Below are 16,745 nucleotides of genomic sequence, written 5' to 3'. Positions count from 1 at the left end.
TTCTTCATCGTATAACTAATCTACGTACTACATGTATGAAATTTATGGAACAAAAAAAGTTATTTGTTTCAACAATAGTATTGCAGGAGAGTTGCTAGACCCGCCTTAATGTGTTATTTTTTTAACTATATTATAATTTCACTCAATTTAAAAGTTAAAAAAAAAAAAAATTAAAATCCACTATTATTCTTACTATAACCTTTAACATGCTATTTTTCCACCGATATTTAAAAAAAAAAAACTAAAATGTTATTTATTTAACAAACGAAGTCTCCTCCAATGATAATCTATCAACAAATAAATGATCTTCTAAATGCTCTGCTGCGTGATTATGCACTCCAATAACTATCATGAATATCCAATCATCATTAGTTGCTAGCTTCTTATCCTTTTAAGTAGAAAGCTTATCTAAACTTTTTCGTTCCAGAATTCTTTATATCATCACCCTTGATGGTTTTTTTTTTTTTTTTTGTTGAATTCAGCTTCTTCATTCCTTCCACAATTCAATGTAAGTCTAGAGCAGCTGTTACCTTTTAGCGCCGAACCTATTATCATTATGTATCTTTTAAGATCCTTATCGATTATTTGAGTAGAAAGATAAAATACTAGAGTGCGATTAACACTTCTCTATTACGGAGGATATTTAATTTAGATAATATTACAAGAAGCTGTCATTCACCTGCAGTCAATTCTGAACCCTAATCTTTCCTTTCCATTTTTTTAACTTCCTTTTTTAAAATGATTAAATTGGCACACACGCTTTTCCAAATCCATGTGGGTTGCTTTCCAATTATCAAAACCAAAACCATCAAAGTCGAAAAAAAATTTCAAAAGAAGAAAAAAAGCCTTACACTTTCACTGAATGCTTCGCAAAAAATAAAATTTTAATTTGACCTTCTGTTGCAAACAAAGCTTCGAGCTTTTACCCTCCGTTGATTCCTCTACTTCTATACAAGTTGTGGTGGTGGCTGTTGCCCTTCTGGGTGGTTGAAATCTTGGACTTTAAAGGTAAGTTTATATTTTGCTTTTCTTTTTCCGCCGAATTTCACAGTCCCTGATTTCTTTTTCTTCGTTGCGTGCGCCTGAGGCAACTTTCGTGGAGATTTTTGTAGTGTGTAAAATTCGTGTGAAAAATTCAGAAGTTTCAAAAGTTTACTTTGTGGGTTCTTAGCTTTTTAGAGAATTTGTACTTATTCTGTTATTCAGTGGCTTAAATTTCTGGGTTCTTATTTTTTGCTTGTGGGTTTTGTTTATAGTAGGGAAAACTGAGAGATTTTGGAAGCTATGAGGCTATGAAATTCCAGAGAGAAATATGACGTCTTTGAGTGGATTGGGAATTGGGTTGAGCGTGGTTTTTGGGTCCCTGCTGTTGGCACTTGTTGCAGAGCTTTATTACCTGCTATGGTGGAAGAAGAGAATCACCAACAGAGAGATTGAAGAGGAAGAAGATGATGACTACATCAGCAGCAACCAGGCAAAGGAAATCTTCCAATTTAATTGCTTCAAAAAACCCAATTCTCTTCACACCAGCAGCAATGGAAATTCAAATTCCCATGAGAATTTGAGAGAGCCAGATGTGAATGTCAATGGAAGTAGCGAGCCGGATTTGGAACAGGGTTCTAGAAAGGATTTGCTGTTGAAGCTCAATGGGGAAGAAAATGTGGAAATCTCAGAGCTGATGAGGCTGCACAATCTGGCTGGCCCACCAAGGTTTTTGTTCACAATCAAGGAGGAAGAAAAGGAGGATTTGGAGTCAGAAGATGGGAAATCTAGAAGTAGCAGAAAAGGGTCAAGAACTAGAAGCTTGAGTGATATAATTTTGGCTGTGGACACACCTTCTCTCTCCCCTATGCCCTCCCCATCAGTAAAACCTACACCTTTGAGCAATTTGGAGGCCTACAAGCACCATGGATTCAACCCCCTCTTTGAATCCTCCACGGAGGCTGAGATGAACAGGCTGAAATCTTCACCCCCTCCGAAGTTCAAGTTCTTGAGAGATGCAGAGGAGAAGCTGCTGAGGAGATTGATGGAGGAAGCTGAGAAAAGGGCAGCTAAAAATGGTGGTTCTGCAGCTTCTGCAGCTCAAGATTGTGGGGCTAAAGCTTCAACAAATTCAACAACGACAGCAGAAGAGAGAGAGGGGTCCTTTATAAGACTCGTTGTTGGCAAGAACAAGGAGAATCATCAGAATCCTCCAAGCTCTTCCAAGGTACTTCCACTGGTTTCTTCTCCTACATGTTCAAACCAACTGGACAAGATGGGGCAATTAGATCTCTGTTAATTACCAAGAGATCTCTGTTAATTCTTTTCTTCTGTTAATTAGTGTTGAAAAAGGATTTTACTTCTGTATTAATCTTAGAGGTTGCAAGGGTTTTTTATCTTCTTCATTACACTGCCATTACTTATATTTTTTTAGCTTGCGGGTTTGTTTAGAGGTGCATGCGTTATTAGTTTGAGATACTGTTTACTCGGGCTTTTGGGGGAGGTAGGGTAAAAAAACCATGAATGGTCTGCAACATTTTTGTCTGAGCTTTCATGAAGGATTCCAGACAAAATTGACAAATTGTGCGGAGTGATTAAGGTGTTGGTTAGTTCAAGTGGGGACCTTGTGGGTTAATCATTATTCACTATCATGTGGTTAGGTTAATCTCATTCTTCCTTTACCATTGTTTTTCTTCACCTTTATATTGGTATAATTACCAATTTAAGTCATGTTTGCTAGAAAAGGGTTTTAGAATCCTTTGTCTAAAGACTCGGTTCGAGAAGAACTACAATGGAAATGCTACTGTAAGGATATTCTTTTCAGTCACAGACTGTAACGTGTTAGTGTGTGATTAACTTGGAATCCCGCTATAGTAACATTCTTGATGTAGGTAGGTTTCTTAATGTTCTTAGGTGGCTTCCACTTAGTACAGTCGTATTCATCTTAAGCCATGTTGGGCAGAAGTGGGTATTGCATTTTGTTGAAATTTGTTCAGCTAATGCAATTAATAAAAATTGATCCACAGGTAATCTGCTTTGTGGGTCTTATTTAACAATTTTTTGGGGTCTTATTGGAGGTGATTAGCTATGCTAATTCTAACACATTACTATTATCACTCACCGCTTGAGCTAAGTTTAAGGACTTATTCTATTTTTCGTCTTCCAAGGAAGAGGGACAATTTGCCTTGCAATTGTGTGTGAGTGTTGTAAACATAAAAACGTATATCATCGACGACATAACATATTTTCTCTTTCAAATGTCACATTTATTAACAAAACAAACACCGTTCAACAATAAATTCCATTTTCCCAAAAAGGATTTTGGGCCCATTAGGTTTCATATACACTCTCATCTCGCAATCATCCCATCAAGTGTATTTGCATTATTGAAGCTTGATACGGAGACTAACTAGTAGAAGATTTTGGACACATCAAGTTTCATATATGCTTTCCTCTTGCAATCATTCCATCAAGTACATCCGCAATATTGAATCTTGATACGGAGACTAACTAGTTAACGATTTTGGGCACATCAGGTTTCATATACACTCTGCTTTCGCAATCATCTCATCAAGTATATCTGCATTATTGAATCTTGATACAGACACTAACTAGTTCTTAGTCTCGTGATATTTATCTTCTCATTTCAAGTTTGATCATAAAATCTTTGAAGTGGCCAGTCTAAAGCTCAAAAGGACAGGTGTCATGATTGGTTTGCCTTTAGAGGAAGACTTTGTACTCGACTTGGCCGAAATAGTGCTGCTTGTGAGAGGTTAGACTTTTTACCTAAACAAGAAGTAATGTCGCTGTTATCACGCGACTTGGCCAAAAGTTGCCCATTCTTCAAGTATCTATTCCTCCATTCTAATCTGCAATAATACAAATTTTCAAAATTTGAATTCCTAATGACACACTACTACTTGGAAACTTGGACAAAGATAACATCCTTCCTCATGAAGTTTTGAATTAAGAAAGCATTGTTGTGTGTTTGGCTAATGCACAAAAAATGAGTAAGCTGTCATTTGAGCCCCTGAATTATTATTCTAATTGAAATTGACCTAATTTTTTTTTTTTTTTTTTTTGTAATTTTTTCTACTTTGCCGTCAAATACCGATACGTGACTAATACATGATTCACTTTTGATGTAAAGTTGTGCCAATATTTGATGACAAAATAGATAAAATTTCATCAAATTTGATGGTAAGAGATTAATTGTCTGATTTCAATAATTCAAAAAGAGTTAATGTAACAAAAAAATAATTCAATGGTTCAATTTTCAACTAAGGATAATAATTTCGAGAGTCAATCGTCAGTTTATCCAAATGATAATAATTTAGAGCTGGGAAACAAACATAGCAAGTTCCATTCCACGTGGATTGTGGTCCAAAAAATCCCAAAGCGGCTGTCAATTTGATGGCCCCATCCCATTACAACCTTGGGTCGGTGGGCCCAACTAAATTTTAATACTTTTCAACTTCTACAAATACTCAAAGGAATTATTATTAGCATTCCAAATACTTTATTCTACACTTTATTTTTATATTACTAAGCAACAAACGTACAATAAGCCAATTAGTCATTACAATATCCTCGTTCCGTTACACTTAATTTGTATTCAAGTCTAATCCTATAATTTTGATTGAAATATCAATATGCCTGAGACACCAACTCATTCCATTAGGATCTAATACGAACTGATAAAGTCGTTTAGTTTTCCTGGACTTTAAAGCTTCATGAAATTTAGGTCAAATGTGCTAGGATTGCACCACACAAATTAAATAGGACTTGAAAAATGACTAAATGAATTGAAAGTCCGTCATCTTTGTGGTGCATTTGTAGTGTTTTAGTAATAGGTTTCTAGTTCTTGAATAGTTCATTGGTACCTCGAAAGTTCTTTGTTTATTGGCCTTGTAGTTCATTTCTAGCAATTGAGTTAAAAGTTTCTTGGTGTTTTGAAAGTTTCTCGTCCAAATATTTATGATTAGTAGGTATTTCATATTTTGGCATTGGTTGATAGATATTTTATTTCCTAACGTAGGTCAACAGAAACAATTTTACCCTTCAACTAAAGCTAGTATAAACAATTTTTCGTCCAAACTAAGATCAATATCACTTATTGAACTTTCTCTTCATTGACCTCTCACCTCTCCTTAAACGCATAAAATGTTGATTGATCCAATAATCTTAATGTAAATATTTTGTAACCTCATGTAAATTACCCCTAATGTTTTATGTTAGTAAAAAAAAAAATTCCGAAGTGAGCCGCTACTAAAGATGAATGAAACATGCTTGCATTAATACATATATCAAAAGCTGGTTCCTATACTTGTACCGTAAAAGTTTTAAGTTCGACTCATAAAAATTACGAGCTTGATACTAAATTGTAATGATTGTCCCATTATGTGGTTTATCTCAAAATTTGATGCTGAGAAGATTCATAGATCCGGATAGAATTTTGCCTATAGATAGAGGAAGAGTATGTGCGCTAACGCGTTATGACTTACACAGATGATCTGATTATATAGCCTATTCGCCTCTTAATACAAATATGTCGTAGTATTAACAAAAAAATAGTTTCTTCAACATTACTCTTTGAAATATGCATATCTTAAACATTACTCTTGAAATATATAATCAAGAGAATCCCAAAATCCAACATTATCTATCTTATTTGAAGCAAATAATCATAATTTAATCCGAAGAATTTTGCAGAAAATAAGGTGGGACCTCAGTTTTGGCCAGGATTTCTTGGCCTATCCTCCTTCTAGGGTTCTATCGATCGAAGGTTTGGCTGTCATGGCGCCCTCCTGGATATATAAAGAGACAAACAAAAGCAGATCGAGTTGTTCCACGAATATTCAAAAGCTGTTGGTTTTGCATACATAAATGAAATTTAGAATAATATTATACTTACTTTGTAGTTTTGTTCTGGAAGTGACACACCAGCCATGGCCCATGACAAGCAAATATATGGAGATCAATTGCTGCGAATTTTCTTTTATCACTCGCACATGCATGCTGTAATTTCTGAAGTCATTTCAGCAGTGCAAAAATCTGAAGACATAATTATTTGGTAAGATGATTGGAGTTCCTTGGCTTGTAACAAAACATGTTTGAGAAGGAGATTATTGTCACATTGTACGTACGATATAACAGAAAAACTTACACGTAACGAATGCATGCACTAATCCTCTCACACTTGACGAATACTATAGGAGAGGCAATGGTTAAACGTTTATACCCGTTACATGTGGATATGGATGTACTTTGAGATTTGTCAATAAGTTGAATAATGAGATGACTTGAATGTTAAGGATTGTTTACTTAATATATAAAGGAATTGGAGAAGTAAGGAATCTGATAACATGCAGTAGGACATCAAGGAAAATGAATCAAATCAACTGTACGCTCTAGTTGATTTGGTTCATGATATTCAAGTATTGGATTAGAGATTTTATGGAGAAACTCACACTTTCTCTAGTACTCATTGTGGATGCAAATTGCCGCCTTCTCCTTCTTGGACAAAATTGCACCTACAAAACAAATCACACATTTGGTCAAGGCCAAAAAGCCTCATGCGGCCACTATGAATTTGTGGGGGGGGGGGGGGGGGGGGGGCGGACTTTGGCCGAAGAACCCCCGATGCCAAAGTTAGAATTTTGAGGGAAGAGTGTTTGGAGAATTTTGTAGAGTTTTGCAAGAGACTTGGAAGTAGTTTTTTTGAGAGAATGGAGAGCTATTTATAGGGATATGGTCGGCCCTATTAGGAGAATAGGGACCGGCCATTTGTGGTATTTTTTGGGTGTAATTTGTAGTTAATTAGCCATTAATAGATTAATTAGGTAATCAATCTATTAATTGACTAATTAACACAATTTAAAAGAAATCTTTTGGGGGTTATGGAATAATTACCATGTGGAGAATATAGGATGAGGGTGGATGAAATAGTTTTGAATTTGTTACCTATTTTGGGCACTTTTGACTTGGTTGAGGGATGTTTGTTTGCTGCTTGCGCGTAGGAATCCCGGTATGCCTTAAGGGTATTTTTGTCCTCTTCTATCCAAAAATCCACGCGTCGCCTTGTGATTATTTTTGGCTCTACAGATGCCCACACATCTATTGGGCTGCTCGCAAAAAAGGACAACAGGTGTAGAGATTTTCTTGTTGTAGGAAACTTTGGACTACTTCCTATTTTGATGTAGATTCCCTCTTTAATAGGAAATTAGATCCTTCTAGGAAAGGGAAATAAATTTCTATCAAAGCCTATTTAAGTCCACCTTAAGTGGGTTATTAAATCAACTTTGAAGAATGATTTATTTTACCCTACAAGAGAGAGAAAGTTTAGAGGATATTTGTTCCCCCTCCTCTAGCAATCTTTTACATCTTGCCCGTGCAAAGGACCGTCTTTCGTTGATTTCTTCGTTTTCTTCATGCCGCACTGATGTAAGAAAATTTTCATTTTTCTTGTCTTCTTTGTGGATAATGATGTCACAATGCAACCGTCAGGGTGGTGCGACATGTCAACTGGCAGGGGCCAGGAGTCGGCTTGGCATGGGCCAAGGAGGTGGTTTGGCAGGGGCCATTGCTTATGCTGCTCGGCTTGATTGAAGCCAAGGATTGGCTTGGCATGGGCTGAGGAAGTGGTGTGGCATGGGCAACAGTTTGGGCTGCCACATCTAGGCTGTTTGCCAAAAATGACGAAATTGCTTGAGTTTGATTTCTTAGCTGTCGTAAATAGAGCAGTCAACAATGGAGCTGCCAAGATTGGAGTTGCTGAAGATGAAGTGTCGGATGAGTGAACTGTTAAGTGTAAAAGTGGCTGCTGCCCCTTGACCATTTGTTGCCTAGTTAATCTTCAAGCATTCGATCTTTTGAGCTATGTGGCCTTCTCGAACGGGAGAGCTTACCCAGATGGGTATCAGGGATTTAGTTTACCCTCTCGCACTGGAGAGCAATTAGTTTATCCTTTCGCACTAGAGAGCAAACCCATATGGGTGTCAGAGAATTGGTTTACCCTTTCGCACTAGAGATTAGTTTATCCTCTCGCGCTGAAAAGCAATTAGTTTATCCTCTCGCGCTGGAGAGCAGTTAGTTTATCCTCTCGCATTGGAGAGCAAACCCATATGGGTGTCATGGAATTGGTTTACCCTATCGCACTAGAGAGCAATTAGTTTATCCTCTCGCGTTGGAGAGCAGACCCATATGGGTGTCGGGGAATTGGTTTACCCTCTCGCACTGGAGAGCAATTAGTTTATCCTCTCGCGCTGGAGAGCATACCCTTTTGGGTGTTGGGGAATTGATTTACCCCTTCGCATTGGAGAGCATGGAAATCATTATCGTGAGTACAGTTGAGGAAAACTGAACTTTTGGGATAACCGAAATAATCCTTAGCCTGCCCCCAATTCTTGGTAGTTGGGCTGGTGTGTCCTTCTGGTATTCGTCTGCCCCAAGCATGTAATTAGGTTGAGATGCTACATTTGTCGGAACAGAAGTAGTTTTTATATCCAGCAATCTATATGGGGTAGTCCCGTCTGCTCGATCTTGTCATTGAAAGATGACTTGCTTATGTTGGTTATGTCTTATCGGAACGCCTTGTTAATAACTTCGTTCCGCAGGAAATTACGCAATCGCTCGGTCAGAAACCTTTCTACTTCTTCCTGAATTTGCCTTTGTTGGGGTGGCAAAGCTATCGGCTGCCCCCGGTGGTGACCTGTTGGTCTAGGCTGCTCTTCCATGTGTTCGACTCGTCTATGCTGCGTATGCAGTAGGTGTGGTATGTTCCTAGCACGCGAGCGGGTAACTTACAGGCTACTGGTTGAACTTGAACCGGATTGAGTGACTGCTTCTCTTCGTCCTCTATGCTACTTACTCCGATGTAAGGTGGAAGATGCTCCTTGCGGGCTTTGCCGCAAACGAACACTTCGCCTGGAAGGTTGCTCATGTTGATTATCGAAGTGTGGCCCCAACCATGAGTGTATGTTTGTCCATGGGCCTAACTGAGAGTGCACAATCTTCCATACACTAAGACGGAAGTATACACTATCTCGGGGGTCCAGTCGAGAGTGTCTTATGTTAGAACGCTTCGTTCGTGACTGGTCAAGTGGTTGTTTGCCAGAACGCTCGTGGAGAGGTTCGTCTGCTCTTGTCCTTCTTCGGGACACTTCGTTCGGGGCACGTTGGATCTTGATGTGTTACAAGAGTTGATTCACCAAGATTGTCTATTATGCAAGGGCGCTCGTCATTTGGATTGGAAGAGCTTGGAAGAAATATGCCTCCTTGAGCAGTGGAAGTGTGGTAGACTCCGGGCATGAGATTTGAATTGGGAAATGTCAAATATGCGGAGAAACGTGGTGAAAATACCCTCCGCTAGATGGTTAGTCCAGATGGTTGAGATAGTCTTGGGCCGATTTGGGCTGCTTAGAATGTCGCGGGAGTAAGCTGCTTGGCGAGAGTAGGCTAGGCCATGAACGTGGGCTACTCGGCATATGATCCACGCGGGTGTAAGGCTTGGGTTCAGCTTAGCAACACATTGGGCTCGCGTTGGGCGTGGAGTGACATGGCTTGGGCCGTGGCCTTAGTGTCGTGAGCCTCCTTGGATGGCACGGCTCGGGCCATGATGGTGACACTATGGACCTTGCCGTGGGTAGCTATCGTGGTAGCCACCGTGGTGGTTCCCGTGGTGGAAACTCGTGGTGGTGGTGCCAGTCCACCTATTGTCACATTTAGCCTCGTGGATCGCCGTGGTCTCATCTCTTGAATGTTGAAATTTTCATTTGTTGAATTTTCTAAATTTCTAGCCATTGTACTTCTCTTTTACATTTTATCAAAGAATTTTTGCAAATAAAAAATTCTAATAATAAGAACGTACGAAAAATCTACAAATGGACAAGAAAATAGAAAACCTTGGATGCGAGAGTCTTCTACGAGTGTGGGACTCAGCTCTCAATGAAAACACCAATCTGTGGATGCAAATTGCCGCATTCTCCTTCTTGGACAAAATTGCACCTACAAAACAAATCACACCTTTGGTCAAGGCCAAAAAGTCTCACACGCCCACAATGAATTTTTTTTTTGGGGGGGGGGGGAGGCGCTTTCACCGAAGAACCCCTGATGCCAAAGTTAGAATTTTGAGGGAAGAGTTTTTGGATAATTTTGTAGAGCTTTGCAAGAGACTTGGAAGTAGTTTTTTGAGAGAATGGAGAGCTATTTATAGGGATATGGCCTGCCCTATTAGGAGAATAGGGACCTGCCATTTGTGGTATTTTTTGGGTGTAATTTGTAGTTCATTAGGCATTAATATATTAATTAGGTAATAAATCCATTAATTGACTGATTAACACAATTTAAAAGAAATGTTTTGGGGGTTATGGAATAATTACCTTGTGGAGAATATAGGATGAGGGTGGATGAAATAGTTTTGAATTTGTTACCTATTTTGGGCACTTTTGACTTGGTTGATGGATGTTTGCTTGCTGCTTGCGGGTAGAGATCCCGGTATGCCTCCAAGGTATTTTTGTCCTCTTCTATTCAAAAATCCACGTGTCGTCTTATGATTATTTTTGGCTTCACACTCATCATATAAGTAAGCACAAATGATTCAATAGGATTTCAATTCTCATTTATTGTAAGTAAACATATTATCAAAAAATTACATGTAGTGAGAGGATATCACGTCGAAAACATAGTAATGCATAAAAGTAAACTTTTTTTTTTTTTTTTTTTAACATTTGGAGCATTCCCAGTTGATTTTAAATTAGATATTCTAATTCTTTCAACCCTCAATCCTTAAGAGTATCTCCAATGGTAGACCCTAATTTAGGGTCTCTACCACCACTCTTGAGGACTCTTTTACAAGTTTTAAGAGAATATTTAGGTCCTTAGAGGAATATTGTTTCCCATGGGAGGTTGTTATAGTAGAATTCTTAAATGTAGGGACTAAAAAAATAAAAACTATTGTTAATTTCACATTCGTTGATCTAAATAGTTAAAAAAAAAAAAAAAAAAAAAACCTATCATGACCGTTGATTTCCTATCAATAAGCAAAAGAACAAAGCAGCGAGGGCCACCCCTGACAAATGCGAGTAAGAAGTATTCGCGCGTGTTGGGTGCGTTCTTTGTAGTTGCACAACAGCTTCACACCTTCTTCACGTGGTGGGGACATCACCCAACTCAAAAAGATTAGGGACCCCTCCCCATTGAGAGTTCCTACAACACCCCTATACATGAGATTTTTTTTTTAGTACTTCGGCGAGTCCCTATGCTATAGGGACTCCATTTTTGGCCCATTGGAGGATATCAGAACGTATATGTAGTAGGAACAATTTTAAGGATAACATTGGAGATACTTTGAGAGATTAGATAATTAATAATTACTGATGAAATGACTGATTTCTAACCATGACACGCCTTCAAGCTAAAGCAATTTGAATTATGGACAATTGGCAATCAAGGAGGATGAAGAAAACAACTTGATTAGTTGCTTGTTTGGTGCAAATTAGTGGAGTGCTGTTGGTACTTTGGATATTGAGAAGGGTCCATATACCCACCAACTTTTCTTTTTTGTTTCCCTCGCTCATCATCCATCAACTTGATTGAGTGTTGAATATTTAGGAATTAAAAAAAAAAAAAAATAATCAAGGGTTTAGTGGTGGATCCAAGATTTTCAACTAACAGGGCCATAATTTTGACAAAAAAAAAAAAAAAAATTATTGGACAATTTCGTTGAGCACCTGGTAGGAACTTATTGATTCTTGCCAACATTGGTGATCGGTATAGGCTTGTAGAGGATGGCTATAGGAAACTATGGTGTAATATTGAAAACTGTTAATACTAGTCAACTTAGGCATTCATCGAGCATTTGGTGCGCACAATAGAGTTTCACACAAGATGAGAGAAGATTGTAATTTAGTTTGTCCTAACTGTTTATAGAGTCAAATATAATATATGTACAAATATACATAGAGTTTTTAAAATTATTAAGGTCATAGACGACCATACCACCACATTGGCTCCACCACTGCAACGATCATAGGAATTTCCGTGTGCCCAATTGCGTATACGCTGCCCGCCGTAATAGTAGGAGGACATCGATTTATAGTATCTGACATGATTTTTAGCTTCCTTCGCTTTTTGCAATGTTGGCTTTGATTGCTAACGGTAAGTTGTTACCTTTGTTCCATACAATGGAGAGGATTTCAATTTTCTCCTTTTGACTTTTCATAACACATGCAGCAGCTCTTAGAGGAACTCTTGCGTGTGGTGTACTGAGAGTACGCATCAAAAAATTTAATACGAAATTCAAAAAAAGTCCACAACTATAATTTTTTTATAAAAAGAAAACACTTCAAGGGTGCATTTATTGCACCGAATTATCTCGAACTGGATTAACTTCAGGAACTAAGCTGGACTGGCTTGGACTAGACTAAGCTGGACTAACTTAGTGAACCGTTTGGTGCAATATCGGACTAAATCACATACTATAATTTTTTGGCAATTTTTAATTCACTTGAAAATTAAACAAAAATTAATAATAAAAGGGTGAAGTCTGGAGATGAATGGAACCAAGACCATTTTCTTTCCTTTCCTTCCTATATCCTTCATCGTTTATCTCTTCCCCATCATTCTCTCTCTGTCAAATCCTGCATCAATCTCTTAATTTTCTTCATCGATTAAGAGAATTTGTATTGGGGTATTGGAATCCAAATTACCTCGCTGTCAAAATGTAGAGCCTTTATACAATCAAGATCTGGTTTGCATACTAGACGCTTTTCACAATCAACATTCAAATCTTCCATCCTTCTCCTTTGCACTTGAAATCCGTGAGCATATCTGGAAGATGGGGGTGAGTTCGTGGTTTGGAGGTCTCAGCCCTCCGATTTTCAAAATCCCCAAATCAAATAAAAAAAATCTCAGCCTTCTCAATTCCAAGACCCAACCCTCCTGAGAACTCCTCCAATTCTCAAAAAGCCAATTTCTTGATTCCAAGCACCACGACATGGCCACGATGACAGTGATGCAGAAAAAGAAGCGGACCCCATGAACTGGAATTGGATGTTCGCCTCGTTTCCGTAGTCCTGCTTCATACCAAGTGAAAGCAGGGGACTAGCTAACAAGGTTTAGCGAAGGGCAAAATGCCTTGTAGTCGAGGCAAGTCCCACTTATTCTAGTCCAGAACCTTACCAAACATAGGATTATAGTCTTATTTAAGCTAGTCCAAGCCAGTCCCTCCTAAGGAGGTGTAACAAACGCCCCCCCAAGGGTTTTATCGGAGAAATTAAAAAATTGTTGCATGTCCACTCGTAATGTTCTTATTTTTTCTTGGTTGTCAATTTTAGATGGGCATAAATAATTGTGGTAGATATACGAAGAGCATTTAAACTCAATTATAACATAGTATCAAAGTTCATTATTCACGTATTACGTTCAACGGCTACACGAATTATTACTTCTCCAACGAACTCTTGTTAAAATCCATTTTATTTTCTACCTAATGAAAATGCTTCAAATGAAAGTGAGAAGATAAGAATGCTCTCATGCACCAAGTGATCAGGTAAAACATGATCACTCACTCTTAAATTTGATATAAAGGATTGAGATTAAAATGGTTATTTTACAAGAAGTTATAGCAATTGATGAACGTTACTAGTTACATGAGTGTTCACATGGATACGTATTCTCTAATGACTAATACATTGATATGGAAAGAATTTGCACAAACAGACATAGAGTAAAACCCTTCCCGGACCACAACTAACACAAGCACCACACAAATACATATCTGCCACAAAGACAATTGAGGCAACATACCTATACCGGGTGACAATAAAGTTTTTGTTTGGAGACCGAGAGAACGAGACTCATAGTTTAATTTTTTTTTTTTTTAATTTTTGTTAATTTCATCTGTCTATTTTAATAAGGCCAGCCCAAAGCCAATTATCCAAGCCCGAGTTGAATCGGGGCTACTCAATTTGGGCCAATTGTCCAGTCCCAAATCAATTTAGGACCTTTTGCTCTCCGTCCCATTTGCGATCAACTTCGGCGTTCTCTCTGGAAATCAATCACCAGGAGAAAATTAAAGAAAAATTCGAAAGAGCAGCAAGCCCTAGAGTGGCCATTCTCCGCGGTTAAAGCCACCAATTCGGTAATTTACTCTTCCCTTCCTCCATTTCTTCTTCTCTACTTGTCATGCTTTCGTTTCTGTGTTTGTAGAATTGGGTTTGTTATTTACTTTTTACTTGATTTTGATCCAAAGGGTGTTCTAGGTCGTGAAAATTGGGGGAAAATGTAAAGTTTGTTAATTTAATTGAATGTAATTAGCATTTTGCATCTAGTGCTCATTCTTTTGTTTTCACTGCAACTGGGTCAATTTTGTGATTGCTGTTTAACACTTAGACTGAATTAATATGTTCTTGCTGGGATAATTTGTTATTAGCTGGTTTACGGTGCAAGTGGGTTAGTTTACGCTCGCTGATTTATGCTGCAATTGGTTAATTTGTTCTTGCTCATTTACTGTGCAAACTGGGTTTTTGTTCATTACTGTTTTGAATCCGATACCTGTGTACCATTTTTGGGCTTGCTGATGATCGAATGAAGATTTGATTGTGCCGCGTCTTGATTTTCGAGCTTTGTAACATTGAATTGCAATTGTTTTGATAGTTTGAGAGAGTGTATATTATTAATTTCAAGCTTTATAATTTTGCTCTGTCAAAGTTTGTGAGCTCGCTTGTTTCTGTTATGGTGGAACTGGTCGCATAAAGAATTTTACAATGATGGGTGCGTTTCATCCATTGAATACAGTTCTTTCAGGGCTTCGCTGTTTTAATTTTATTTTACTATTTTCAATTCGAATCTTTTGTAAGGTGCAGTGGGAAAAAGCATATGATGAATGTGCATACTTGTAAACCAGTAAGTAATTCTAGAAGGACTTTCAGGACCATCATTATTCGGTCTTTAGTCTTTACCTATAGAATTAAAACAGCTAGGAGCCTATGTCACAGGGCGTGGGTAACCTATTCACCCCGATTACAACAACCGTCTTTGGACGAGACAGTTGTTTGGACTGCAGACTGGAATTCTGAGCAAAAAATTGGGTTTTATGCGGCATTTTTGGGTCATTAGTTGAACTGCAAGGGGTTACAGCATTTGCCACTTTATGTAAAATGTTTGTGTAACTTTGTGAACCCAGATTTTCAGGTTCTCTCCTGGATAAGACCTTACATGAGCCTTCCACCTTGGGGAAAGTAGTCGTGTTAACTTAAATAAAAGCAATGGTTGTGGTCATGTTCATGGCAGCTTTCCCCATGATTTATTCGATTTAATTGCTACTGGAATTTTCAGATTCTTCTTCCAAGATTTGAGTGAACCTAACAGTTTCTTGCTTGGACAGGTGTTAGTTATAGAATGGGTCGGAAAGTTGGTACGGTGTATATAAATCCAAAGAAATTTGGGACTTTTCACAAACCTTGCATGAAGGAAATGATAGCATTTCTCAACTGCATGGCTACTAACCAGCTCTGTGATGATAAGTGTGTAAAGCAGAAGGAACTTTTGGGTACTTGTATGGAGGCTCAGGTAGATTTTCTGTTGTTCTCCTTTGATCATGCATCTCCATTTTGTTTTCCGTTTTTCGCTCTATTCTTTTCATTGCTTGAAGTCTATCCTAATGCACCTGACTCTTTCGCTACAGAGCAACAAAAACCGAAAGTCAATGGGAAGCATCAATTATCACTTGCAGAGGCTGAGTAGGGGACGGAAGTAGTTTGGTTTTGCAGGGGACATCGTTTAAATTGATGCATGATTATTTGGAGTCATCAGTAACAGAGGCTTAGCATGGAGATTGTTTCTATTGCAACACCAGAGAATGTTCACGTATAATTTCCCTGTTTGATTCAATAGGTATGGGAAGTTCTGGACATAATATTTTTGAAAATTTCTGTTGCAGCTTAATTCGGTTTTAGGAAAATTTCCATTAATTTGTAAACCTAATTCTTTGCCTCGGTAGAATGAAGGTTTAATTTATCTTTATTTTTTAATAAATGCTGTTACCAACATGAGCTGAATTAGCGCAACATTCTCATGTGGGTGCATTGTGATGATCATAGCACGATCGAGCACCCACCTGTGCTAATTTGACATACGTGGGTTGTGTTCCTGCTGCGGTTTGATGTTTTCTTCTGTTCTTCTTGTGTGTTCTTCTAGTTATCAGAAACAGCGAGAATTGGTAATGGAATTGGTTGGCGGATGAGAGTGCAAGATGAGTAATTTTTCGGTGTGACGGTAGTGTAGATATGGGTTAAAAGTGGTTTATTCTGTCTTAATCACCATGCTTTAGCGGAATTGTCAAGACTCTAGAAAACCAGTCTCCCTGAATCAAAGCTTGAACACTTCATGCTTTATTCGAGGCTCTAAAACTACGTTTTCTATCGCTTTCCTGCTTCTGCTGTGATGTCCAATTGACGTAACATCCAAACTGAAGTGTTTCTCTTAACAAGAGCTTACGAAGGGACATAAAGGTTGATCCAAACTCGGGTGTTGATTTCCCACAAATTCAAAGACTGAGCAAGGCACTTGGTACGCGTTGTTCCAAGAAAACATGCAAGTGGACCTGAGCGAATGTCACTTCATCGCCACTTGCATGTGGATTAAAGGATGGAGGGGAAGCTAGCAGGTTAAGTCTATTCGTCGCATTACATGCAAAGGTGGTGGAAGACTCTAGCCCAGGGACTTGGGGCATATTGAAGGCCTACAGAAGGAGGACGAGTAGG

General features: G+C 38.3%; 2 protein-coding genes across 3 annotated transcripts; both read left to right on the top strand.

The window, feature by feature from the left end:
• The first annotated feature begins 778 nt into the window (after positions 1-778).
• Positions 779-2,387, top strand: LOC137716131 (uncharacterized). 2 transcript variants are annotated; one of them, XM_068455532.1, is made up of 2 exons: positions 779-1,008; positions 1,260-2,387. In XM_068455532.1, exon 2 carries the CDS (start codon positions 1,313-1,315, stop codon positions 2,279-2,281), a length of 969 nt encoding a protein of 322 aa, XP_068311633.1. In that variant the 5' UTR covers positions 779-1,008; positions 1,260-1,312; the 3' UTR covers positions 2,282-2,387. The 2 variants fall into 2 exon arrangements, with proteins under 2 accessions (XP_068311633.1, XP_068311632.1); XM_068455531.1 differs by having other exon boundaries at positions 1,257-2,387.
• Positions 2,388-13,993: 11,606 nt separating this feature from the next.
• Positions 13,994-16,031, top strand: LOC137716274 (uncharacterized). The gene is made up of 3 exons (XM_068455701.1): positions 13,994-14,122; positions 15,368-15,552; positions 15,668-16,031. Exons 2-3 carry the CDS (start codon positions 15,382-15,384, stop codon positions 15,737-15,739), a joined length of 243 nt encoding a protein of 80 aa, XP_068311802.1. The 5' UTR covers positions 13,994-14,122; positions 15,368-15,381; the 3' UTR covers positions 15,740-16,031.
• The last annotated feature ends 714 nt before the right edge of the window (positions 16,032-16,745 follow it).

This window comes from Pyrus communis, chromosome 14, assembly GCF_963583255.1.
Source record: "Pyrus communis chromosome 14, drPyrComm1.1, whole genome shotgun sequence".
In the NCBI taxonomy this organism is placed as follows: Eukaryota; Viridiplantae; Streptophyta; class Magnoliopsida; order Rosales; family Rosaceae; genus Pyrus; species Pyrus communis.
Note: the sequence above shows the minus strand (reverse complement) of the source record. Positions and strands in the feature narration are given on the sequence as shown.

Bases quoted from the DNA above. Each gene is read 5' to 3' on its own strand.
- LOC137716131 (XM_068455532.1), top strand. From the start codon at position 1,313: ATGACGTCTTTGAGTGGATTGGGAATTGGGTTGAGCGTGGTTTTTGGG.
- LOC137716274 (XM_068455701.1), top strand. From the start codon at position 15,382: ATGGGTCGGAAAGTTGGTACGGTGTATATAAATCCAAAGAAATTTGGG. The intron at 15,553-15,667 runs GTAGATTTTCTG...CTTTCGCTACAG, and splicing joins GTACTTGTATGGAGGCTCAG to AGCAACAAAAACCGAAAGTC.